Here is a 25917-nt window from a genome sequence, read left to right on the forward strand (position 1 = left end):
ACATACTATGCCATACTCAAAAATCAACTCTAGAAGAATTAAGGACTTAATCTTCAAGAGCAAAACTTTAAAAAAATTATGAAGAAAATATGGATATTTCTTTAACCTTGAGATAAGGAGGGGTTTCTTAAATAAGACACAATCACTCTACCACAAAAAAATGCATAAATTCAATCAAACTAAATTTTATTTCTATTTCAAAAGATACTTGAAAGTGAAAAGACAAGCCACAGACATTTGTTCACCAATGAAATATCTGCATCAAGAACATATACAGATACACTTTACTAAATATAAAATAGATGAACAACAAAGACCTACTGTATAGCTCAGGGAACTATATTCAGTTTCTTGTAATTAGCTGTAATTGAAAAGAATCTGAAAAAATATAGATACCTACGTATAACTGAATCATTTTGCTGTACACCTGAAACTAACATTGTAAATCAACTACACTTCACTAAAAAACAAGAATTAAAAAAAATATATAAATAATATGTTCAAATCAACAGAAAGTGCAGAAGAAAAAAGAATGGGTAAGAACCATGGACAGATCTACAATATACAGATAGACAAGATACAGATACACAATAAACATGAAGTGACATGATAGATGAATTGTTGTAAATCAGGGAATACAAATCAAGTTCACAACGAGATATTATACCCACCCCAATGGAAAAGATGAAGAAGTCTGACAATATTAAGTGTGGGAGAAGATGCAGGTTAACAGATTCTCTCACACACTGATAATGCGAGAAACACAAATGATTTGGAAATATCATTTGGTGTTATAATATTTTGGCATTAAGTCAACTTTTGCATACCTTATCATCTAGGTACATACCTAAGAGAAACACTTCCACATAGCCACCAGGAGTTATGATACAAGACTGTACGTATTATTAGTAACAGCAAGAACAAACAAACAGAACTGGTGGGGAAGAACTAAATGTTCATCAACAGGAGAATAGATACATTATGGTAAATTCATGCAAAAGAATGTTATACACATTTCAAATGAATGTATTAGAACTACACACAAAACAGGGATAAATATTAGAAATATATTATTGAGAGAAAAAACAAGTCACAAAAGACTATATACATTTAACATCTTTTTAATATAGTTTTAAAATAAGGAAATTAAACATTAGGGAAATATACAGGGTGTGTGTTTATACATGTATATTTATGTATGTATGCATGTATTTTTAAAGCCGGGTAATAATAAACACTCAATTCTGGATGTCACAAGACCCTTTTAGTATGCTCAAGTGATACTACTTAGATTCTCTGCATAATTTTAGACTTTGAACATGTCAATGCCTATAAAAGAGAAAGCCCTATACTTTCTCTATTTTCAAGTTTCCTCTAAAACCTCTAGGAAAATATATATCCCAGATATTTATCAAAATATATCCTATTAAAAAAAATGACACTCCACAAACAGGTGAAGATTTTTTGTGACTCATAAATGAGAAAAGATTAGTACTGTGAATATATAAAGAGCCCCTGTAGATTAATATAAAAAAGACAACTAAATATTTATATGTGGGCCAATAATATAAATAGGCAACTGACAGAACAGGAAACCCAAATGGCTAGCAGACATGAGGCTGAACTTTACTAGTAATCAGGGAAATTAAAATCACAGTAAGATGCCATTTCACACCCATCAGCTTGGCAAAACCTAAGAGTTTGATGACAAGTGTTGAGGAGGATGAGGATAGAAAGGAATTCTGATGCACTGACAAGACAGAATGTGAAAGACCACTTAGGGAGCAAGTCAGGTTGCAGACATGCATCGCTAAGACCCTGCCGATCCACTCCTCTGTATGTGTGCTCTACAGAATCTCTCCCACATGTGGACGAGGAGACACTTGTGAGACTATCCACCGTAGCACATCTGTGACGATGACAAATGAGTCTGTCAACAGGAGAATGGATATATAAACTATGGGATGCTTATATAAAAGAAAAAATTGTTCTGGGGAAACCTTTCTTGCTGTTTTTATTTCCATGGAGAGGAACCTCTTTTGGAGTAACATTCCCAGCCTCTCTCCACCTCCTCACTCCGTCTTCCTGAAAAGAAGTGACATTCAATTGGTGCCCCCTCCTCTTTTTCTCTAAAAGAGCCACCTGATTGCAAGGGGTGGGCATAAACAGTGCTCTGCTCCATAGTGCCGTGGGGCAGACCTCATGTGGGGAGTCCCAGGCTAACTACACGGCCTGTGATTAGGAGGATAAACCTATTTACTTCTGGCTGCTTCTAGCCAGCCCATTCCCCCAAGAGAGCTACCTCACAAATAAAGCTGATATCTCTAACACTTGCCTCTATCTCTTAATTTATTCTAGGTGGCAAAAGAGGGTGCTAGTTATTGTGCCCTCTCCAACCCTAACAGAATACTATACAGCAGAGAAAATAAATGAAAGATACACGTGCTAGTGTGGCAGAGTCTTTAAAATATAATGAGAAAAAGCAATTTGCATTTATGTAGTAAGCTTGAAAGACAAACAAAACAATACTATGTATTATTTAAAATACATAAATCTGTATCATAAAATATAAAGACACACATAAATGATTTAAAAAATTCAGGATAGTGATGATCTCTCAGGGAGAGGAAGGGAAATGAAACCAGGCAGGGTTACCCAGGGGGCTTCTCAGCCATGTTTGGAATGGAATGTTTTATTTCTTAATCTGGGAGGGACATAGATGGATTTTTTTTCTGCCTCAAATATTTCATATATACACACACAAACTTACGTGCCACAGGCACATCTACAAGAGGGTAAGGAGCAGAGCTGCAAAAGCTCTGAGAGCTGCCTAAAGTATCTTGCCCTGTTAGCCAGGCCTTGCCAGCTCTTTTCCAGACCCCCTGGAACCAAGCCAGTGGGAAGAGGGATTGCCCGCACCTAGAGATGGATACTAAATGTAGTGCTGGCTTCTACAGCTTTACTCTAAACAGGAGGAAAATATATTAAACCACAGAATCAGGGAGAGTTAGAAAGGATAAAGCAAGACAAGCATCCAAGGAGTGGAATTTCTAGCCATTCAAATCATTTGAAGGCTTCTAGAATTTACTTTTGTCAAAATGAAACCTAAACTGTTGACTTAAAAGAAAATAATAACAAAATCTTTTTATTAATGATCTCTGATGGAAGATTCAACAACTGTTCTTAGTAATGCATCTTGATGTCTTATAAATCACTAGAAAGTTTAATTCAGTGGAAATTTTAAGTCAGTATATTATGACTACGTATGGTCTGAAGATGCAGAGAAAGGAGATAATCTGTATTATTTCCTGACTCCCTAGGCTAAATCAGACACTGAATCATCACCATAATAATAGAACAGAGTTTACAAATCTATGTTGCTTCATTGAAAAGAATAGATTTTTTTAAACTTTAATATATTTTATTAAATTGTTAATTTTGAACAACTTCTTTCCTCCAGAAGAGGAGGTATTCAAATAATAAACTCTTTTTGGCCTGATGCACACGCAACCCTCAAAACCATTTTTTCTTGTCTTGTGTCTCCAAAGGAGAGGAACAAATGAAGACTATGTTAATACCACAAATCACTGACATTTAGACTAGATGTCCGGTCTTTACACACGGTTTACAATTTGTAACCTAGGGATAAATTAGATGTTAGAAAAGGTAGCTGACCACTGTTTGAAACAATAGACACAATCCAGTAAAATTGCTTTCCAGCGAAAGTCTATCACATTTTCTGCTGCATCCGTCTATAACTGCTCAATAGACTCATCAGTTTCTTGTGCCCAAATGGGCTCAGAAAATATCTGCTGAACTGAATTTAAATGATAATTAAAAAGAAACATGAGAAGATGGTGAGGATTCAGGAGAGGATTCTACAACCCCCAAGCAAGACTGCAGACTGGGAATGCTTAGGAAGCCTACCTGTCTTGAGGACTCTAATGGCTTTCTTTAACCCTTTATCTCCCTGTTGACAAGGTATAGAAACTGAATGAAAAGCACTGCCAGCCATATCGGTAAACAAAGGATGCTGTGGCCATCAGGTCATCAGCCACTGCCACCACCCCCTGACAGTGAGAGGAGGTGGACAAGCAGGCAGCCAGCCTCTGCAGCCACCCTCAACAGTGCACCGTGAGGGAACTCAGGATGATAAAGCATAGGACATTGGCCCTAGAAAGCTAAGTGCAGATCAAAGGAATGATTTCAGTGAGCCCAGATCTTTGTACCTTCCCATACATAGAAAAGCTCTGAATTCCTTAACTTGAGGTGTCTGGTTTTCTTTAATTAACAGTAATCTTTTGATGTTCGGACTACCTGGTCTTGGTTACAAAAAAACCTCCTATATATCCTGGCCTCGCCTTGCCTGGATGGAACAGTTTCTTAGAGCAATCTGAGAGGCTGTGTCCTGCGCTCGAATCCTTAGGAAGTCCACCGAATAAAACATAACTCAACTTTTAGGTTGTGCATTTTATTTCAGTCGACAAACCATAAATGATAATTAATAATGATTAACAATAATAATTGTATAATATTTATACAATATACTGAGACAATGTGATACAGTATATAGAATAAAATAATACAATATAATATGGGGCAGCATCCATGAATAAGACATCTTCTTGCCTTATCTACCTTTCAAATTTCACCTCAGATCTCCCTGCCTCTCACTCATTGCAATCCAGCCATTCTGGCCTTCTTCTAGTTTCTCACACATGCCAAGTTTATCCCCACCTGAGAGCCTTTTTAACTGCTTTTCCTCTTTCTGGGTGGCTCTTCTCCCAGATGGCAATCAGCTTTTCACCAGTTAGGTCTTATTCCAATGTCACCCTTCCTGGCCTCCCTTATCTAAAACTACCCCCGCGTCAGTCATTCTTTCCTTTGTTCTGTTTTTCTTTCCCTGCAGTACCTTATCCCCACCTGAAACTAACTTGTTTGTTTATGCCCTGATTGTCTGCCTTCTTACAACTAACTGTGAACTCCTTGAGACCAGGGAGCTTGTTTGCTTTGCTTATGAACCCAGAAAGATACTAGGCACACAGTAGGTGCTCAGTAACCATTTAATGAATGGATTAATGAATACATGCCTGCTCAATTTAAAATTCCTCAATTTCAAGGCTTCGAAGAGTGTAACAAATGCATTCCCTATTCTATCAAATTCAAAATCTTGCATATTGGGTTTACTTAAAATGGGGGAGGGGAGAAGAAAACAGTACTTAGGATGAATATTAGAGAGCGAGCCGATCCCACTGCAAACGCCACTGACGTGAATGCTATTATTTAATTTACATATTTTAATCACACTTATCTGGATCCATTAAAACCTAAAAATAAATCCTTCCACTATTTTTACACTAGGCACTAATTTAATTTTATTCTGTCACTAGAGCTATTACATTATTTTCTATCCAAATTACCTTGTACTTTTCTAGCAATGATAGGCGCTATCTCAATATGGTACAGGTGTTCTTGTAGCCTGAGAGACAGAAAGAGGCGAAACACAGCATGAACATACACGACTGAATAAAATGCTTTATAAAGTGTGATTCCTTCTCTCAGCCAGAAAGACGAGACACAACACATTAGGTCAATCACTGGGAGTAAAAGCCCACGAACGACGCCCCTGTGTTATGCATGAATCCGGCTGTCTTACACGTCTACTGGAATTTGAATAACTGTGTTTTACCGAACACACATTTAAAGGAGAAGGCTATCCCTTAAAAAAAATAAATTCAGGAGTCATTCAAACACAATTTTACTGGCACCGTTTCAGAATCTAACTATCGTGAGGTATTCCAAGTTAAATTTAAAACTCCTCATTTTTCAAGCTGACCTGTTACAACTAATAAGGTTTTAAAATGATGAACAGCCGCAGAACCATAAAAAATATTCCACTTTTATAAAACCAAAGATCATTCTGTCTGAAATGAAGGTTCATTTTTAAAACATCATGTACTTGGGGGGAAAAAAAAGTCATATACTCCTGGCAGCAATGGCCATTTCCATGAAAGAAAATGTTACCGGGATACAGCAGTGGCACAGAAGTGAAATACACACTGTCAAAGAAAAGCTGTTCTGCTATTTGGCAAATACAGAGCTTGTTTCCATATAATGGGTAGGGGAGAAGGGGAGGGGAAACGCCAGGATTATGTCCAGGAAATTAGAAAAGACAAGACAGAACTATGGTATTAGGGCATGGAATAATCACAATTTATTATCTGCTTTTAAGACCATTTCTACAGAAGTGTAGAACTTCAAAATGCAGTAAGACTATGGTTAAAGAAGCATCTCAAACCACATCTCCTATTTGCACGCAGTAGGACAAAAACTCAGGGGCTAGTGAGGCAAAAGGCATGGCTTCTGATGGGATGCTTTATAGGGTGGAGGGGTCTCCACCTCAAGATCACCCTCGAGTCTGATGATTTGCTGCTTTTTGCTATGTTCTTTGGTCAAAGTAAGTTACAAGGTCAGCTCAAATTCAGAGAAAGAGAGAGAGAGAGAAATACATGCCACCTCTTGACGACAGGAGAACCACGCTGCTTTGCAGAAGCCTGCAGCAATGAGGCGAGAGGGAGGGGTTGTGGCCATCTCTGCAAACCCATGACACAATTGGTGAACGCGTGTGGTCCTTCTCCAGTGAAGTGGGTCTCTGAATAATAAGGTCGTAGTGGATTATTGGGAGATCTCTCAACTCACTGAGTTCAGTGTGAGAGATTTGTTATAGAGACCTTAAAAATTCCTATCCCCGTGCACGTACTCGGGACAGAGACCTGCACTTTGGGGTATACAGCAAAGTTCCAGAAGTTCACGAGGGGTCTAGTCTCTGCCCCTCAGCACCACTGAGAGACAGATCACACACAGGAGGAGCAATACAAGGCAGGTGGCATGAGCTTAGAGCAAAATGAGATGGTATAGAAAGTACCATCCCAAGTGCTCATCCCAAGAGGGGATGCTCACTGAGGAGTGGACCGGTCAGAATGTGTGACAGAGGAGGGCACCCGACCTGACCCTGAGGGAGGAGCAGGACTCACAGAGCAGGAGGCCAGGGAGGGGACATCCCAGAAAGGAGCCACTGGGCACAAAGGGGGCCACGTGGAAAAACAGCATGGTGTGTTTAGGTAACTAGTTTATCAAAAGGGAAGTGAGCACAAAAGAGGAGAGGAGCCAGAGGGTAGCCAGCCTTGACTACCGGGTTTGACCTTACAAATGCTGGAGAAGATGTGGAGAAAAGGGAAACACTGGTTGTGGGAATGTAATTTGGCACAGCCACTATAGAAAACATATGCAGTTTCCTCAAAAAACTAAAAGTAGAATTACCATATGAACTGCAATTCCACTCTTGGGTATATATGCAGAAAAAATAAAAACACTAATTTGAAAAGATACATGCACCCCAGTGGTTCACAGCTATTCACAATAGCCAAGACATGGAGGCAACCTAGGTGTCCATCAACAGATGAATGGATAAAGAAGATATGTCATATATATACACAATGAAATATTACTCAGTCACAAAAAAGAATGAAATTCTGCCATTGCAGAAACATGGATGGATCTAGAGAATATTACGCTTAGTAAAATAAGTCAGGCAAAGAAAGACAAATACTGTACAATTATTACTTACATGCGGAATCCAAAAATAATACAATTGAATATATATGCAAAACAGAAACAGGATCACAGATATAGAAAACAAACTTTGATTACCATAGGAAAGGCAGAAGCAGGCAAGGGTACATTAGGAGTACGGGATTAACAGATACAAACTCCTATGTATAAAATAGGTAAGCCACAAGGATATACTGTAAAGCACAGAGAGTTACAGCAATTATCTAGTAATGACTCATAATGGTGCATAATCTGTAAAAAAATTGAATTGCTATGTTTTATACCTGGAACTGATATAATACTGTAAATCAACTATACTTCAATTAAAAAAAAAGTTTGACCTTTAGCCTCTACACTTAGATGTGAGGCCTGGACCCCTGGACTAGGGTGATGGGAAGAGGGCTGACAGCAGAAAGACACTGAGCAAGCAAAGGGACTTGGTGATTGAATGGATTTAGAGCAAGGACAGAAAAGGAAAAATTAATGACTGCAAAAATGAATCTGAGAAAATCTTGGTATCACTGACAGAAATAGAAAAAAGAGCTGACTTGAGGACAAGGCTAATGACTTTCACTTTAAATATGATGAACTGAAGGTGACAACAAGCAACTTGAAACATTTTCAGCTACGTATTAACTATGAGACTTTGGGAATATTATTTAACTTCTCTAAGCTAGGTTTTCTCATCTACAAAATAGGAATAAGAATAGTATACAACTCATCAGGTTACTGTGAGGACTGAATGGAATGATGGCAATGCCCAGCACTCACTAAAGCACTTGAAAAATGACAGATATTTCGGCCATCATCATTATTCAGTTTATATTTGACAAACTGCCCAACAACTCTTTTTTTGTCACAAGAATATGTGATACACCTTTTATCAGGGTTTTCTTTTCCCCAATACAACTGAGATAAGTTAAAATACTCTATTCTAATTGCAGACCGCATGAATTTGCCACAGCATTTACAACCTGGAGAAGGCTCTAATTCTATGACAAATTCATCACTGCAAACCATTAAACCTAGGATGTCAGCTGATCCAGCTGGGTTAGATGTGAACATTTGATGGTAATGGTTTTCCCTAAGAAGCAGTAGGTTTACATGGGGCCTTATTACATTGAAAAAATTGAAAGAAAAATCTTGTACATGATTTAATAATAATTTGCAACAGACTAAGGATCTCATTGAAATGAAAGTTTTCTGCTTTGCTTTGTTTGTTTGGGATAGAAGAAATAAGATTAAAGAGTTTAAAATTCTATAGTAATAATGTAGTCATGAAGGGAACATTAGCAGTGGGGAAATGGAGAACAGGTAAATTCCAAGTAAATCTGGGAATTTAACATTGTAATTATTAGCAATACTGGGCTGTGAAACACAAATATCTATCATGTGCATAGTAGGTGCTTAATAAACACGTTAAATAATGCTGAATGAAATTGATGATGGTGATTGATCAAACTGATGATGAAAATGATGACCAAATTATTTGCTTTTCCATTTCTTCATTTCTGGCCATTCACTCACTGTGCTATTAATCATAATTTTCTTTAAAGAGTAAGTAAACAAAAGGTATGGAAACAGAGAATCAAGGTATTTAAAGCTAGAAGTCCTTTAGGAGAGGAAACTGAGGACCAGGGAGGTTAACAGGCTTATATAACATGAGACTTGAGCCTGAACAACTAACCAATAAGCCTTGTGCACATCCCACCACCCCACGATGGAGAAGAAAGAGTTATGGAGAAACTCAAGCCAGTCAATTTTGTGATTTGTTTGAAGGTCTAACAAAAGGTTGACATGAGTAGATGGATTCTGAGAAATGTGGACTTCAATTATTTAAGCCATAAATGTTTCCCATTATGATGTTTAAACAGTTCAAACTACTCTAAAATACAGATATATATATATATATATATATATATATATATATATTTTGGCCATTAACACAGTCACATTTTATGGTATTGCAGTATGAGGTTTTTGATATTTTTTATCAAAAGATTTTATGACCAAATTGTCAGAAATCAGGGAATTTTATAAAAAGGGTGTACAATTCAGCTAGTGTTTCCATATATCCATAGCCTTAGGTCCATGAAAAGGGTTATAGCCATGGATTATATAGCTCTATTTTTAACTGTGAAAATTTATATGCTGTCCAGATCTTTATTCTATTGAAATTGAACTGGAAAGGCCCTTAAATAAAATGATTCCTTCAAAATCTATAAATTGTAGTTGATCTGATTAATAAAGAAGCTCAAAATCCCTTTCAAGGGGGCACGTGGGTAGAGATGTAAAAGGGAAGGAAAGGCAAAGATTCCTCCTTGCGTGACAGGTGTGCTTGCTTGTGTTTCCAGTCTGGAGTCAGACAGTCTGGGTCACAGCTAACTTCTATTAGTTAATGTGATCTTCAAACAAGTTAGCTGCTCTGTGCCTCAGTTTCCTCATCTGTAAAATGGAAGGGGGGGTGTTGATAATAGTAGCCACCTCCTAGGAGTGTTGTGAAGATCAGTTAAGTCAAGCAAAGCATTTAGAATGGGGCTTGGCCCAGAGCAAGCACTCGGTGCGTCTTGGCTATTTGCTCACACCCTCAGATCTGCTTACCCACCTTTCCTGCTCCATCTCCCACTCTCTTCCATCCACTCTTCGTCCATCTCTCTCCTGGATGCCTTTCCTTCCAGGGATTCTTCAAATCCTAACTCAGCTGCTAAGTTCCTGGATTACTCTGGAATTAAATCCTCTGGCTTCTTTCTTCTTCTACAGTAGGTACCATTTTCTACTTTACCTTATAGTCACGCTGTTAAGGACTGCCCCTGTCTGACTCACTCCTGTGGCCCTGAAACTACGCTTCTCCGTGCCTTGCACGTGGCACTCAGTAAGTATCTGTGGAATAAGCCAATATGCAGGGAGACTTGTCTTCTGCCTTATCAGCTGGTAGCTATTCTTATCACTATCAAGGAGGCCCACACTGCAAAGTGAAGGCATGACATCATGACTGTCTTCTGGAATAAAGTGTAATTTTTGAAATGCAAAGCTCATTTAATTTCATGAAAACAAGAATTTCTGGAACAAAGTCAACCCAGAATAAAAGCTCAGATTTGAAATGAAGCCAGGTTGGTCACTACCTGCACTGGGCAGGGTGTAGAATGACTGTCATCTCTCGATTGCCCAAGGTGAAAAGGAGTGGCCCTTTCAAGATTCATACCAATTATCCCTGAAGTCAAAATTCTTTTCTGTTCTCCTGCTTCCTTCTCTAGGATCATCTAGACACCTTTATACAAACATGAATAAACAGTGAGTGCCTACTATGGGACAAGCACAGTGTTTTATATGCAACCACTCATTTAATCCTTCAAACAAATCTATGATGTCAGTTCTCTTAATATCTATTATTTACTGATAAGGAAACTGAGGCACAGAGGAGTTAAATAACTTTCCTAAAGTTTATCAGCTAGTTCAACTCATCTTATTTTAATCCATCTCACTCATTTATTGTCCTATATGAGAGTGGAAAGGGGATTCGGGTGGAATATCTGGAATAGTCAACTGCTGGTGGGGAAAAGGGCCAGAAGAATTCTACAGGGTCAGGTCAGGTTAAGTCTGGTCAGGCTGGGCTGGACTGGATGTGCCAATTGTGTGGACTGCAATGAACTCGAGGAGTCAAAGGAACTCAGGCTAGATCCCCAAATCCTGGGGGATCCAGGTTGGTAGGACTCTCTGAGCAGTGGCAGAAAGGGGGATCCAGCGGATATTCCAGATGACACATTCATTTTAGAGTAAGAGCTTGGGAGAAGGTGGAGTCCTGGCCTTCAAGACAGGAAGCCGGAAGAGAGGACTTAGAATTTGGGACAAGCCTTCGTGCTCATCAAGAAAATGCAAGAAGCTGGACGTGTTGAGCTGGACACACACTGCGGGGTTAAGGAAATTAGTCTGGGATGGGGGATGCTGGGATCAACCCAGACAGAGGTTACTCTTGTCACATTTTAATCTACCCTTCATACTGCAATAGGAGACACCAGGTAAACCACGAATCTGATCATGTTGCTCCCCTACTTAAAACATTTCAGTGGCTTCCCATTGTCCTCAGGATCAAGTTCAAACTTCTCAGCAACTCACAAGGCCATTAGTGATCTGGCTGCGCTCACCTCTCCAGTCTCATCACTCTGCATTTATCCTCCCGGCCCCACCCTTCCAGGCAAACAAAAAGAAGTATATTCAACAGCAGACTACCTGTACCTAACAACTTTTGGTTATTTAAAGGGCCAGGCTTTACCCCTGAGCTCTGCAGATGGGCTCTGCCTAGAACATGTTTTCTCTCTCTTTGCCTGGCTATTTCCATCCTTCAGGTCTCCCATCAGTCATTACTTCCTCTGAAGTCAGCCTCAGTGCCCCTTCCCCAACCTGCATTCAGCATCCTTCCTGTATATTCCCACAGTGCTTTGCAGTCGTCTTTCAGGATTAACCATCTCGGATTCTAACTCCGTCTCCCCAACTAGACTGTAAGCTCCTAGAAGGCAGTGCAGTGTCTGTCTTGTTTACCTTTATATATTCCCAACATCTGCAGCATAGTAGATGCTAAAGAAATATTTGTTTCCAAAACAAAGATATAAGCCTGAGGACAGAAGAGTGCAGGGCAGAGGCACCTGACCTAGTTTTCGGGGTGCAAAGAGAAGGTAAGAGTGAGCGTTGCTCATTAAGTTTGAGTTGAGGACCACACATCCAAGCAGGGGCCCAGGGAGGATTTGGAAACATTACCAAACATGTACAGAGGGTCTAAATTTTAGTCACTGATTTGAAAGCTATACATAGTGTGTCCAATGTAGTCACAGAAATATAGGGTCTCTTGAGTGCCCATGTCCCTTCGAGGGCTGAGATCTCATGGAAGACAGGAGGGTCTGACTCAAGAGTTTTTATCACATGGGGAGAAGCAGGAAGAATGACAGGGAAGGGGGAAAGCAACATGAAGAAAAGTTAAACTACTATCTCTTTGGAACTGACATGAACCTACTAACAAGCAGACAGGGAAAAACAAAGAGGTAAATAAAGACACGCTGTGGTGTAATATTTGCATGTGGCAAAGGGGAAGCCATAAAGGCCATTTTGTTTTAATCATTAACAAAAGTGCACCTAGCTCACATGCTAGGATCAGGCTTGAGGGGGAAAAAGACAAATTAATCTAAGGCAATTCATTTTGTGATGACTTAAAGCAAACAACTTTAAGCAACCCTATGAAGCCAGCTAGTAAAATAAATAGAAATGAAGTCCAAGGAATTTAAACATGAAAATTTGGGGGGGGGGGAAAGAACTGCACAAAGCAAAACAGACAAAATACAAGGCTAACCAAACAAAAGCTAAATCAAATAAATAGGCACTGCCGTGTGCCCTGGAGCACTGCCAAGAAGAGTGAATTTCAACAAAGAATGCTTTCGCTACCAATTCGGAAAACTTCAATTCCAGAAAGGCAGAAGGGAGGCTGCAGCCGCTGCTGAGTGACACGGGGAGCGTTGGGTGGAGAGGCAGCAGATCAGACGTTATTTCAAGCTTCGTAGACAAACACTAGGACCTTCCCCTCGCAAGACGTAAGACACGAACTGGCAGCCCACTCCCTCCCCAAGCACCGCATACACAGCCAGCTGTAAGAAACAAGTCCATGTCATAGATGAGAAATTTGCAACACCTGGGTAGCAGCCTTCTCTTCTCAATTTGCAGATAAAAAGACTATTGTAAACACCTCTTATCTTACCCAAAGTGTTGAGATGAACCCAGTCCCTGGAGCCCAAGTCAAACAAAGCATTGGTAATTATCTGTGACCTTGGATGCTGGGGACGGAGCTCATGCTAGGGCTTGGTGCTGCAATCACTCCTTGGATTAGAGCTCAGCTCTCCACTCTGTTTTGACCTGGAATAGTCATAGTTGTTGTAAGAGCAGCACTGTAATCCTCGCAGTAATAACCATCACCACCACCACCACAATTTCCCCCTTCCCCTGCCCTGAGCAATTATTCTGTACCAGGCACAGAACTAGGCCCTTTGTGTGACTTATCCCTGTTAAGCCCCCAACAACCCACTGGCATCTTAATTTTAGAGCTGTTCACTCCACAGATAAGGCAACCAAGGTAAGCCAAGATACTTTTCAAAGGTCTCACAGCCAAGGAGCAAGAGGGCAGAGATTTAGATCCAAAGTTAGTCCAGAAAAGCTCTCTTAATCAACAGACTTGGCCAGAAAACCCAGTAGGTGAATAATCAACAAGCACTTATTAATCGTGGGCATGGTATGCACTATGAACTCTGCCAGGATAAACCGGGGTAGAGTGGTTTCTTTTTTTTTTTTTCTCTCTTAAATGATGAAGACTAACTAGAATTCCTTTCAATTATACTGTAAAAAAATTGTTTTTGAACTTTAAGTCTTTAAAGAAAAAAGGCTCCCTACTCTTTAATACCTACCATATCTATCCAGCAAGTACTCAGAGTACTCAAACCCCCAAGGAAACTAACAAAACAAACCAAAAGGAGAGCTGATAACATATGGCTTTTTTTGGTTGGCATTACCCAAAACACACATTTAGCTCCAAACACTGGGAAACCTGCGAATCTGAAGTTCCTTGAGATTTCCTTAGTGTAGCAATGCTTTTTCCTCAAATGTCTATATTGCTTTCTTTATTGAGATTTCTGTACATTAATATGTGCTTTAAAAAAAATGACCTATTTTTCCAATGGGACTGAGGGGGGAAAAATCACAAATACGTATTTAAAGCCACAAGACTAAATTCTCCCCAGTTTTGTCATACATTTTCAGGACTTTCTACGTGAGATGAAAGATCAAAACTTGTGTGCATGATTAATTGTAATGATGAAAGAATACTAGGCAGTTGCTTAAGAAACGGGAACAACAAAGGAATAAACTACTGCAGGCATCACCAGGACTGGAATGACACTGCTCTGTGTACTTGATTTCCATGGCAACTAGCAATGGGAAGATGAATGTTTCATAGTCACTCCGCTCTGCGGTACACGTCTATAAATCAAACTTGCATAAAGAGCACAAGCTTTCTGCTGTGGGCTGTACGCAGAGCCAGTTTATGTTCCTGTTACTGTATAATTATGGAAAAGAAGCACAAAACAATGAGGTCATTTTGAGTGGGGAACAAACTCAGAAATTACTAATACACCTGCGGCATATGCTGCCATTCATCTCGCAAGGAACAAGAAGCAGGCAAGGCAGAGGGTGCATGGAAACCCTGTTTGCTTCTGGAGGGTTTGGTTCCAGGCACTCATTTGCTCTGGCTGAGAACTGCACAGTACGTGCCTGGTGTGCGCGCCCTCCGCCAGCTCTGCTCTGAAAGGTACAGAGGAACACCTTAATTAACTGTCTCTTATCTGCTCCAAGTTTTCATCCTGATAATTGGGCAGAAATGATACTGCATGTTTAGCACGGAAGTTTACTGAAGGTAAACAAGCATATACTCATTTTTATTTACACCTCCAGACGGTTCATCTTGTAGAAGTTAGGATGGAAAAAATAATGCTTTGGCATTGAATTAGAAGTCAGGAGATCTGAGTCTTGATCCAGGTCCATATAACCTTGGAAAAGCCATTAAGTTCATTTAGCCTCCATTTTCTCAGCTACATTATGAGAGATGGTACATGTGATTTCTGAAGTCTCTGCCACCATCTGCTTCCATGACTCTGTAATCTCAAAAACCCAAAGGGCTGAATCAATCAGATCTAACCAAAGCTATTAGTTGTGCTATTCCTAAAAAATAGACCTTACACAGTCATACTTTTAAATTCTACACTGGCTAAAGCACCTTGTTAATAGTGTTTTATAATTTTACCATCGCATTGAAGCTTTCTTCTGACTCGTTTTAATCTTCCAAATACAGGATAAACTGTAGAAAATTTAGTGAAACCATCAGAGTCTTAAATGTAAAAAAAAAAATTATAGATAATCCTAGAACTAATTTTTATAATATTATAAAAACATTTAAATTTCAATAATCTTCCTGTCACCTAATAAGGGCTGCCCATCAATTTCTGCAAGTGGCAAGCATCCTGCTATTTGAAGTCTGCAGCTCACAGAGATGTGGTGAGGCTTTCCCGGAGTTTATCTCTGGAAGAGTAATGCTCACTAAGAGTTTGTGGAACAAATAAATGGATGGATGAGCAAACTGTTAGTTACATCTTTGCTACACCTTTAGGAAATCTTGTATTCTTTTCCCCAATCTTAAATGTTTAGGCAGATTCAGACGAACACATAAATATCTCCAGGATAGACAGGCAAATATCTGAAAACCAGATACAACTCTAGGAGTATCTCTTTTGTGAGTTGGAAAGTCTACAAAATCCTTGTGAAACTTTTTATTAGTAGAGCATGAGGCATTAGCAGACACAACAAGGACCTCCTGTCTTAAAACCCTGCCTAAGTCTGAGGGTATCGTGGGGGCTCAAAATAACTGAGTCACTGTCTTGAGCTCAACAGAGGGAAATGTAGGGAAAACACCTAACAAGCACTCAGTACGTCGTCTCATGTTTACACCTACTCTGCAGAGATGTTATTATTCCCATCTTACAAGTTGGGAAAACTGAGCTGTAAACAATTGATATCAGTGAGGAAGAAACAATTACCTAAGTAACAGGAGGATTATTAAAATTTAAATATTCTTTATAACCTTATAAAAATCAGTTCTGGGATTATCTGTAAAAAAAAATTTTTTTTTCTTACTTTTAAAAACTCTGATAGTTTCATTAAGTTTTCCACAGCATATTCTATGTTTGGAAGATTGAAACGAGTCAGAAGAAAGCTTCAATATGATGATAAAATCCTAAAACACTATTAATGAGGTACTTTAGCCAGTATAGAATTTAACAGTATAACTGTGTGAGGTGTGTGTGTGTGTGTGTATATGTGTGTGTGTGTGTGTGTATGTGTGTGTGTGTGTGTGTGTGTATATATATATATATATATATATACACACACACATACACTTTTCTTTTTTTTTAAGAATAGCACACGTAACACCTTGGGTTAGATCTGACTGGTAGGTCCAGACCTTTGTGTTCCTGACTCCAAGGTCTCTGGCCACTTCTGACTGCGTCTCAGGACATATTCAAGCAACAGAGTCTTGCTCTACGTGGGTGCTAAAAAATAAAGGCTTAAACAAACAAACCTAGCCCCTAAAAAGCACATTAATAGTACAAAATAGTGGTAGTAATAAAAATCATATTTCTTAAACCTGAATTAGGCACCTAAACAGAACCAGGCAAACTGTGCCAACACACCCCAGCCAGCAGGAGCCAGGTGTTCATAACCAGGCAATTTCCAATATGTGAATCCTACGGGAGCCAATGACATCTTTACCAAAGGTTACTAGAAACGTATTCTGCTGTCCATCAAAGGTATTCGGCTTGGTTCCTAAGCTTAGAAGCTGCAGAAATTTGGGCACATGTTTCTGGTACTAATTTTCCAAAAATTAATAAAAATAACATCAAGAAAGGCTCCAGGTTAACCGGCTCGCCTTCCAATTAGTTTCTTATTAGAGTTTTTAGCACCACCAACTGGCTAAAAAGAACAACTACAAATTTGTGTGGCTCTCCATCTGCTTTGTTCACTAAAAGAGGATCATACGTGTATTTCACATTTAATTTATAGTAAAGTAATTTATTTCAGTCACTAAATAAAATTTAAAATGTCTTTCCTTGTCAGTCAAATAAAAAATAATACACTTTGGCTTTTTCACTTACGGAGAAGGTATATTTTGGTTAGTAAGTCATCAGAGAAAACTAAATCTACCCACTAAAGCTAATTTGATTTAGTCTACCACAAGCTCACACTCAAAAAGCAAAGCCTAAGAACTACAATGAAAATTAGAAACAAAGAGAGAGAGCGTGCGCAAACTCAACGGTATTAAATAACTCTGCTAGTCTTCGGTGTCTACATAAGATGTTAATTGGAAAAAAAATGATTGAGGGGGTAATTTCACATTTTAAACATTTTGAGATTTTTCCATCAAGATTCCTGACTCAGAGATGCATGGTACCATTGGACATGTGAATATATACTGCCATTTATCTTTCTCTACTGTTCAATTAAACCACACCTAGCAATGGGAGCCCATGTACAAGACAGCACAACTGAACCCTAAGGGTTCAAATCTGGTTTCTGTACAATGAATCAATTTGTGAAAATAAGTATTCCTGAAGAACTAAGCCCAATTTTTTCCCCCAAAACAACCAATTTGTTGATACAGGTTGTCTATGAAAATTACATCCAGCCACTTGTTGTCATGACACATATGTAACCTGCAGAATGAGCGGCACCACACTATAACAAATCTGGTCACTAACAGAAACTTCTCTACTGGACAATGTACAAGAGAGAAAGGAAAACAAGGTTCCATCCAGCTAATTAAATCTGACTCTGCTAGCAGAGTCTTGGCAAAAGTTTTCTGGTTGAGTTTAAAACTACTGTAATAACTTTATGATGACAGCAGTTGAAATCTCTACACAAACGTGTAGTCAAGTTCATACTTTTCAAAGCCTCCGACTCCAAATCTGCAATTGACAGCCTAGTAAAGAAGGCAAGTTGCAACAGGCCCAGATAAAATTAAGGGCCAGCAGCTGCTCTACCCAACTTCACACACAGTTTCAACATGCAAACTTTGATCAACTTCATTCTATTCCTTTGCTCATTTATTTACATTCATTCATTCATTCGCTCATAAATTCATGAATATTCTGTCTCTGGCATACACAGTTAAATTTCTGCAAAAGGGGAAACTAGAGTAAGAATTTTCTACTATCCCTTTCTCTCCTTGGATGAGAGCCTTGATATGCCATCTCCAAGGCAGAGGAGATTCCCATTTGCCATCACGAATGGATTATCAGGAACTTTACCAATGAGAAGACCTGGGTTAAGAAAAACCTTTTATAACTTTGACTGTTGTTCCTAAATACATTCTTTAACATGATTCTTGAATGATACTTAAAACTAAGTGTGTTCAGACATTTTAACTGCATATTCTGTCTACTATCGTTATTAGGCAGCAGTATTCTTAAATCAAAAAATACACTTTTGAGGTATAACAAAAACATTTGTTACCAAGTACCATCAGTGTGACTATCATCAAATTAAAATTTTTGATTATTTGTCAATTTCCTATGACCTTTCTTCTTTAACCCAAAAATAAAATAATTGAGAGGTCCAGTTTAGCTTGGATTATCCATAAAGTAGCTCAGCTTTATCTGCCGAATGGGTATGAATAACAGCTGATGTGTAGGATCACTGCATGGATTCAGTAAGGTAACACTAGCAGGTGTTTAATGCATGGGAAACGCCATCACTGGTACTGGGATGGTCCAGTGCCATGAAAGCTGGGAAGGAGCAACCAGTAAGAACAGGGTCCCCAGGCAGAGTGCTGAATGCCGTGAGAAACGGACAAGAATAAAAATTTAGGGAAACGACAAGGTGGGGCTACCTGGGGAAGGACTTAGGTGGGGGGAGCAGCCTTCGAGGCTGAGGAGACTGAGGTATAGCTGCAGGCAGGGATGGAAGTTGTAAACAGGAGGGGCGATGACTGGTGGAGAAAGGTCGTAGAGGAAGAGGAGAGGATGAGACAAGAACAAAGGAGAGGAACTAAAAAAGAAAAGAAGAGACCCCTATTCCTCAGAAATAAAACTGAAGGGAAACAGAACTCTGGAGGCGAAGAGGAGGCAGTAAAGGAACCTCATGACCCTGCCCATGAAGCAGAAAGCAAGGTCGCCTGAAATGCACAGCAGTGGGAAAGGTTTGGTACAAACGTGACAGAGATCAAGTCGATCTCATCCTGTGCGACATGCACACTAATGAACTGGGTGGGGCGTTTACCAAGAAGAGTTCTGAGTTTCATCAGAAGAGGGTATGAGAGGGGATGGCAATAGAGTACAAGCCAACTATTTGCCATCCCTGAAACAGGGACCTGAAAACAGATGAGTTAAAGTTCCCTAGGACGGCAATAAAAGCATGACATGATTGAGTGACAGAGATACCAGATTTCAGCACAAAAAGGAAAGCATTCTGGAATTATGTAGGACCAGCCCCAGGGAACTGTGTCCAGAAGATGGATTTGAGTAGTCCAAACACTTTGGTCAAGTAGGCAGTTTCTGTCTGACCTGAAAACACGGGTCCATTCTGGGACAAGCAGCGGGAGGAATGAAGGCTGGCAGGAGGGATGGAAGCAAATGGATTCAGGAAGGTGGAAAGAGAGTTCCGAGATCTCTCAGACACCACACTTGCTCGGAGAGGGAGAGGGAACCTATTGATTGTGGGAGCTGTGTGTGTTTGGGGTAGGAGGCAGGTGTATCACAGAAAGAAGACAAACAGTAAGCCCGCCCCAGGTCTCCAACTGGCGAGGAGCAGCTCTGATCACCAGCGCCCACTCCAGAGTGCAGACGTGCAGCCCAGGACCATGCACAGGATAGAACCAAGGTGGGGGCCCTGGACGCAGGCTCAGCCCCAGGCCTGGGTTATAAGTGAAGATAAGGAGGGGAAAGCGTTACACATTCTTGGGGCTCAATCGCACCTAAGGAGAACAGGGGTGGGGGATGTGGAGGATATAGCAGGAGGAAAAGGAAGATGGATCCAACAGGAGGGCCTGCAGCCATGTTCAGCCGCCCATCACTGGCTCTACGATGGGACCATTCTTAGTCTCGTGTGGGGCGGGGCTAGAGGTGAGTGACGGGCAGGAGGGAGGGGCGGGAGATTAAAGTACCATTAGTGCCGGTCCTGCCTCTTATGGGGCCGGCTTAGGAACAAGGACAGGCGGGGCAAGGAAAAGCGTAGGAACCAACAGGCACCGCACGAAGCTTGTCGACATTTAATTTCTAGTTTGCCCTGGTCTTCCCCGACAAGACACTGCAACCGCGGAGGGAAGACGAGCGGACAACACGGACAAGCTGGAAATAACACACAGCGCTGAACTCGTAGCAGCTGACTAAAAGGGTCTGGCAGGTGAATCAGCGTATAATCCCGCCTTATAAAGAGACAACAAGCATGAATCAGTTTAGCACTCCCACCCCAGCTAAAATGAGAAAACCCTACTTGTCAATTTTAAACATTTTTTGCTTTTCCAGTTGATTTGGCGAACTCTTTCGCTATCGTGATATCATTCCAAAGGCAACATGCAGAACTCAAGGGTTCCGATCAGAGCAATCTGATGGGGAACATCTGCTCCCGGCTCATGTGATAAAATGCTGCATCAGCATCCTTTTGTACATTTTTGTAAGAAGTTCCTTTCATTTAAAGGCAGATGATCAAACGAAATCTCAAATGTAACAATCCAAACCACATCGGTTCATATGAACAGGGGAAAGCTATGTAATTGCGCAACTGGTTTATCGAGAACACTTCTGAGCAAAGCGAACGTGCCTTCCTTCCTCAGGTCTATAGTCGCCCTCGTGGGGACACAAAAGCATGCGTGGTTCCTACCCTCGGGACATTAACACTGTTACCAGGCGTGAGAAGGGAGAATTACAGTGATTAAGAGCACAAGCAGATCTTGGTCCCATTACTCACCAGCTGGTAGCATCAAGTAAGTCTCTTGACCTCTCCAGGCTTTTTCTGCCTCTGTAAAACGGGGACAGACAGAGCCTAACCCAGGAGGTTCCAGTGCAGATTCCTTCAGCATAGTGTCTGGATACAGTAAATACTCAGCAAATGTCAGTTGTCAGTGCTACGGTGGATACCGCCATTAGATGCATGAATGCGGCAAGTGCTACAGGAGTTCTAGGGAAGGACAAATTTTGGGGGCTGAAGGAATGGGAGAAGGCTACATAGAAGAGAGTTGGGCTAAGCTGTAAGGAATAGATACCATTTAGAAACATGGATGGGGAAGTCAGGGGGAGGAGAAGAGAGAGCAGGGGAGCTGACATGAGCAAAAATGCTGCAAGAGAAATGAGAGAATATCAGGATATAGCCCGTGGATCAGAATGATGGAGTAGTTTTTGATTTGGGAAATGCTGGGGGATAAGCTAAAAGGCAAGCCAGGTCTGTGTGTGGGAGGGGCCTTGTGAGTCAGGCTAAGGAATCTGGACTTCTATCTGGTAGGCGATGAAAAGTTATTCAGGTCAACAAGTAACATAAAAAGTAATGCTAATTTACCTTTGTTATCCAAAATTTAACAAGGAGGATGGACCAGTGATTTTCAAACTTTAATTTGCCTATGGACCACCCACAGATTATATTAAAGTAAACAAGCTTGATTCAGTACATTTGGAGTGAGTCTTGAGATTAGGCATTGCTAACAAGCTCCCTCCCCCAGCACGGATGCCACTCAGTCTTTGGAGCTCTGAATGACAAGGATGTCTCTACTCAAGGTGGTCTCATGGAAGAGAATGCATGAGGAGGAGGTAGGTAGACAAGATGGCTACACAGGAGGTGGCAAACTGATAGGTTGGCATGCCATAGAAAAAAACAGCATTAGAAATCTTTGGTCCTAATTTTTTTAGGCTATTTCTAAGGCGGACCACTGAAACTCTAAAGTAGGAGTCTTAATTCTGTGCTAATCTTCTTGTGTGTGACATCATAAAACAATGTTAATTTAAATATCTCATATAAAATATATATTTCTTTTATGAAACCCACGTTTTTATATATTTTATAAATATAACACACGATACTATCAAAATTTTTACCCAGAAATTAGCTATGTACTACAAAAGATAAATGTAAGAAACTGATTCCTCTTTCTATAAAGGAAAATGTCATGAATATATTCATGAATTGCTCCTATTAATGACTTCAAGGATGACTGAAAGGGTGAGCAACGTTTGGTCCTAAGAAAGAAATCATGGCAGCGGTGTCTTATGTGACAGTTGGTTTAAAAGAAAAATAGCCCTCATGCTATTACAGCAAGAGCAGCGTATTCAACCATATACGTAGATGAGGAACTGGATACGTTGGCTGTAACACTTGTTTGAGTGACATCACAAAAACTAAACCGGGAGGTGGAGGGCTGTCAAATACAGTAATTTCCTCTTGAGAGCAGTCTCTGTCACACTGACAGACCACAACTGTGTTCATGGATTCTGAATAAGACCTAGGGTACACAGAGAAAACAAAGGAGACGGCGATGCCACTCTCCGTGAGAGAGAACCCCACCGGTGGGTTCTGGGGGTAGAAGCAGCCTGCCAGGACCCTCATTCCTGAGATGTGGGGAGTGCCGGCCACAGAAGTGCAGTGATTTGTGGAAGACAGGCACATGGCAGAGCTGGGGCTAGAACTCAAATCTTCTCTTGATTCCCTACCCTGGTGCTTACTGTACCATGCGATCTCAGTATGGTGCCAGTGTGGCATTTGGAGAGTGAAACAAAAATTACAGAATGATATAGAAGCCATTCATTTACATACTGTTCAGTCATCTACTTGACACGGTCCCCTCTGTGCCCTGGGAGTGGGATGAGGTACCCGACTCTTCCCTGTGCACATTAAGCTCATGTTCTAATACCGGAAATAATTGATGTATACAAATATCTAAAATAAGCATAAAGAAGAAAATATACTTATGACAGATTAGGAGTTTCAAGCAGAAGGAGAAGACAGTTTTCTTTTCAGGGTTGAGAGGTGGTGGAGAGGGTGTAGGCTTTCAAGATAAGAAATATCTTAACAGCTGGGCCTTGAAGGAAGAATAGAATTTGCATCTGGATGGGTTTAACATGAGAGAAGATGATAGAATCTGGACATCCTGAATGTGAAAGAGATTAAATATTTCTTCCACTCAAATAATACATCCTTATTAACATGAACTCATTAACTTAAGAAATGAAAATAACACATTCTATTTGAAAATCTATGTGATGAAGTCATTACTGTTCTCTTATTGTTGTCTGGTCCGGTGTCTGAGCATCAATCCTACATTGCCAGTTCTAAAATTTACACTGATAAAAGGCGATCCTCAAATGTAAAGATACAATTTTTGTCCATGGAGCAAAATCGATTAAGAACCCTCTGAAAAACCGGCATTTTCTTTAAATGATTAGCATATAATTATTTCTATAGCTGGATTTTTAAAGTACAGTTGTATTTAATATATTACATGTGACAGCTCCCAGAAGAGAAGAAATTCTGAGGTCAGCTTGAAAAGCTTATCCATATTCATACTCCCCATTCAGTGACCACATGCAAGAAAATAATCAGAAAAGGGAATCTCAGACAATAAAATTTTGAAACGAACAAAAACCAACTGAAATAAAACCTAAGGCATTATCATTGCAGAGAAGATAGAAAAATTCATGACATAAAAATTGGAAACTCAAGAAGTCTACTTCTTTGGTCATTACACTCATGCCCCAGGTATGGCAGGTAACAGCTCTCTATGTGTAGTCACGAAGAATGAGAGATGATTTCTAGTCTTTTTATATTCTTCTATATACAGAAGTATGTAGATACTTAGAGATCCATAACCATATTCGCCAAAGTAGGTACTCACTATAATAACCGTGCTCTTGTTGAGGTCACCTGACTACATTTATAAGACAATCATTCTGATGCATGGAATAATGACTAGGAAGCTTTCTCTTGTTAGATACTGTCCAAGAAAATGATATGCAACAAGTCAGCTGCGGGCAGAAGAAAATTATAGGATGCTAAACAACACAGTGAAGAATAACATTTCAAAAGAGATGCAAATGACTTGAAAAAAATAAATGCTATCTTACATCGCTTTCCTTGGGGCTCCTTGGTTCTGTAAGACTCTTCCATTCAGCTTAACAGAGTCTGTCTGCTGGTTCACTTTACCCAAGCTCATGAGGACCCTTTCCCCTACAATGGCTGTGATAAAAGGCATACGGAGTTTTTCTACCCAAAGAATGGCCATCACTCCCTTTATAAATTGCCCTCTTAAGCCCCTACCCCATCCATGCTCTGACATTGAAAATGTATTATTCAACAAGTCACGATGCTCTCATTTGCAACCAATTGTTAATACTTCTGAGAGTTAGATGTTCTGTTTTTTGACCTTCCCCATGTAATACAAAGAATAACTCTTAGACCAAAAATATCAGAGAACTTGAAATGTCTCCAGTGGTGACTGGCAAGCATTTTGGTGCCTCAATATTTCTACATTACATTACTCTCTGGCAATCCGCCTGCACTCAGAATCTTGGACACTAGTGGGCCTTCTGCACATCTTTGTTTCATTTCATGACTGGAAAGCAGAAGAAGCTTCCCAGAGCTTTTTGCCAATTGACAGGTGGTGGGAAAGTGCAAATCTCAGTGCTTATGATGAGATGGAGAAGGCTCCTAGGCATAGGGAAGCTCACACACCCGTGCAGAGAAAAACGCCAGCCAGAAATACCACAGGGCGCTAATGGCGGGCAAAGTCGAGAGAGAACATTAAGCCAGCTCCCCGATAACAGCTGGGTCTAAATCATGAACTGAAAATGTCTCCAAAACAAAGCAAAGTGAGACCATCAGAGATTAATTCATGAAAATCACATGGAGAACGAGAAAAATGGAATGGCAAAGCCACATGTGGTTACAAAGCTCCTGATTGCATTTTAAAGGACTCTTTCTTAGATTATAAGAAATTAAGCCATAAAGAAAACTCTAAGTGAGAATTTTACTGTCACTGGGTATTTAGGGTAAGGGACAACAGCCCCACAATTACTTATTAAGTAACTAGAATGAATAAGGCAACATGCTGAGAACAGTGGAAATTATAGATAAATTTATAAACTCAAAGAGCTTGTAGTATTTTATGGAGATAATCCTAAATACTGTATTTCTGTTTCTCAAGTAAGAGATTGGAAAAATTATACAACCACAAATACTATCACAATTCAAAGACAGGAGATAAGACTGTTCAATGTTAAAAGGGGGGGGGCTTTTTTGTGTGTATTTATTGAGCAGGACCTTGAAAGTGAGATCGAATTTGGACAGATGAGAAGCAGAGAAAGGCATTGCCAGCAAGAGCAAGAGAGTGAAGTATAGAGACACGTTACACATTCAAAGGAACACACGTTACGCCAAGGGAAACACAGGACTTTGGGATGATGAATGAAAAGATGAGTTTGGAAAGGGAACAGATGTTGGAGAGTCAGGTTAAATGGTTTTAACTTTACCCCGTAGAGGCACTGAAGATCATTGAACATTAAAAAAAGAAAAAAAAAACTACAAAGTTTTCATTAAGTTCTATTAATATGAAAAATGAAAGTTTTTTTGTTTTACACTTTTAGTGCTGGAAACAGCCTGCTATCTCACATTCATCCCACTGGAAGAACAGCAGGATTCAGTTCTCCTGCCTCTTAAACTTCTGCCATTTGTAGTTGGTAGAAATAA

At 40.0% G+C, this 25917-nt stretch overlaps 1 protein-coding gene across 22 annotated transcripts in view; it reads right to left on the bottom strand.

Annotated features, from left to right (window-relative positions):
* EFCAB11 (EF-hand calcium binding domain 11) overlaps nt 1-25917 on the bottom strand; it is a 226936-nt gene that overhangs the window by 176458 nt on the left and 24561 nt on the right. For 2 of the 22 annotated variants that reach the window (XM_072963582.1, XM_072963575.1), the window contains exon 6: nt 5421-5479. The exons of the other annotated variants lie outside the window; for them this stretch is intronic. In XM_072963582.1, the coding sequence (XP_072819683.1) occupies nt 5421-5479 (59 nt within the window). The remainder of the gene's footprint in view (nt 1-5420; nt 5480-25917) is intronic. 22 annotated transcript variants of the gene reach the window in all.

The sequence above is a fragment of the Vicugna pacos genome, chromosome 6 (genome assembly GCF_048564905.1).
Source record: "Vicugna pacos chromosome 6, VicPac4, whole genome shotgun sequence".
NCBI lineage: Eukaryota > Metazoa > Chordata > Mammalia > Artiodactyla > Camelidae > Vicugna > Vicugna pacos.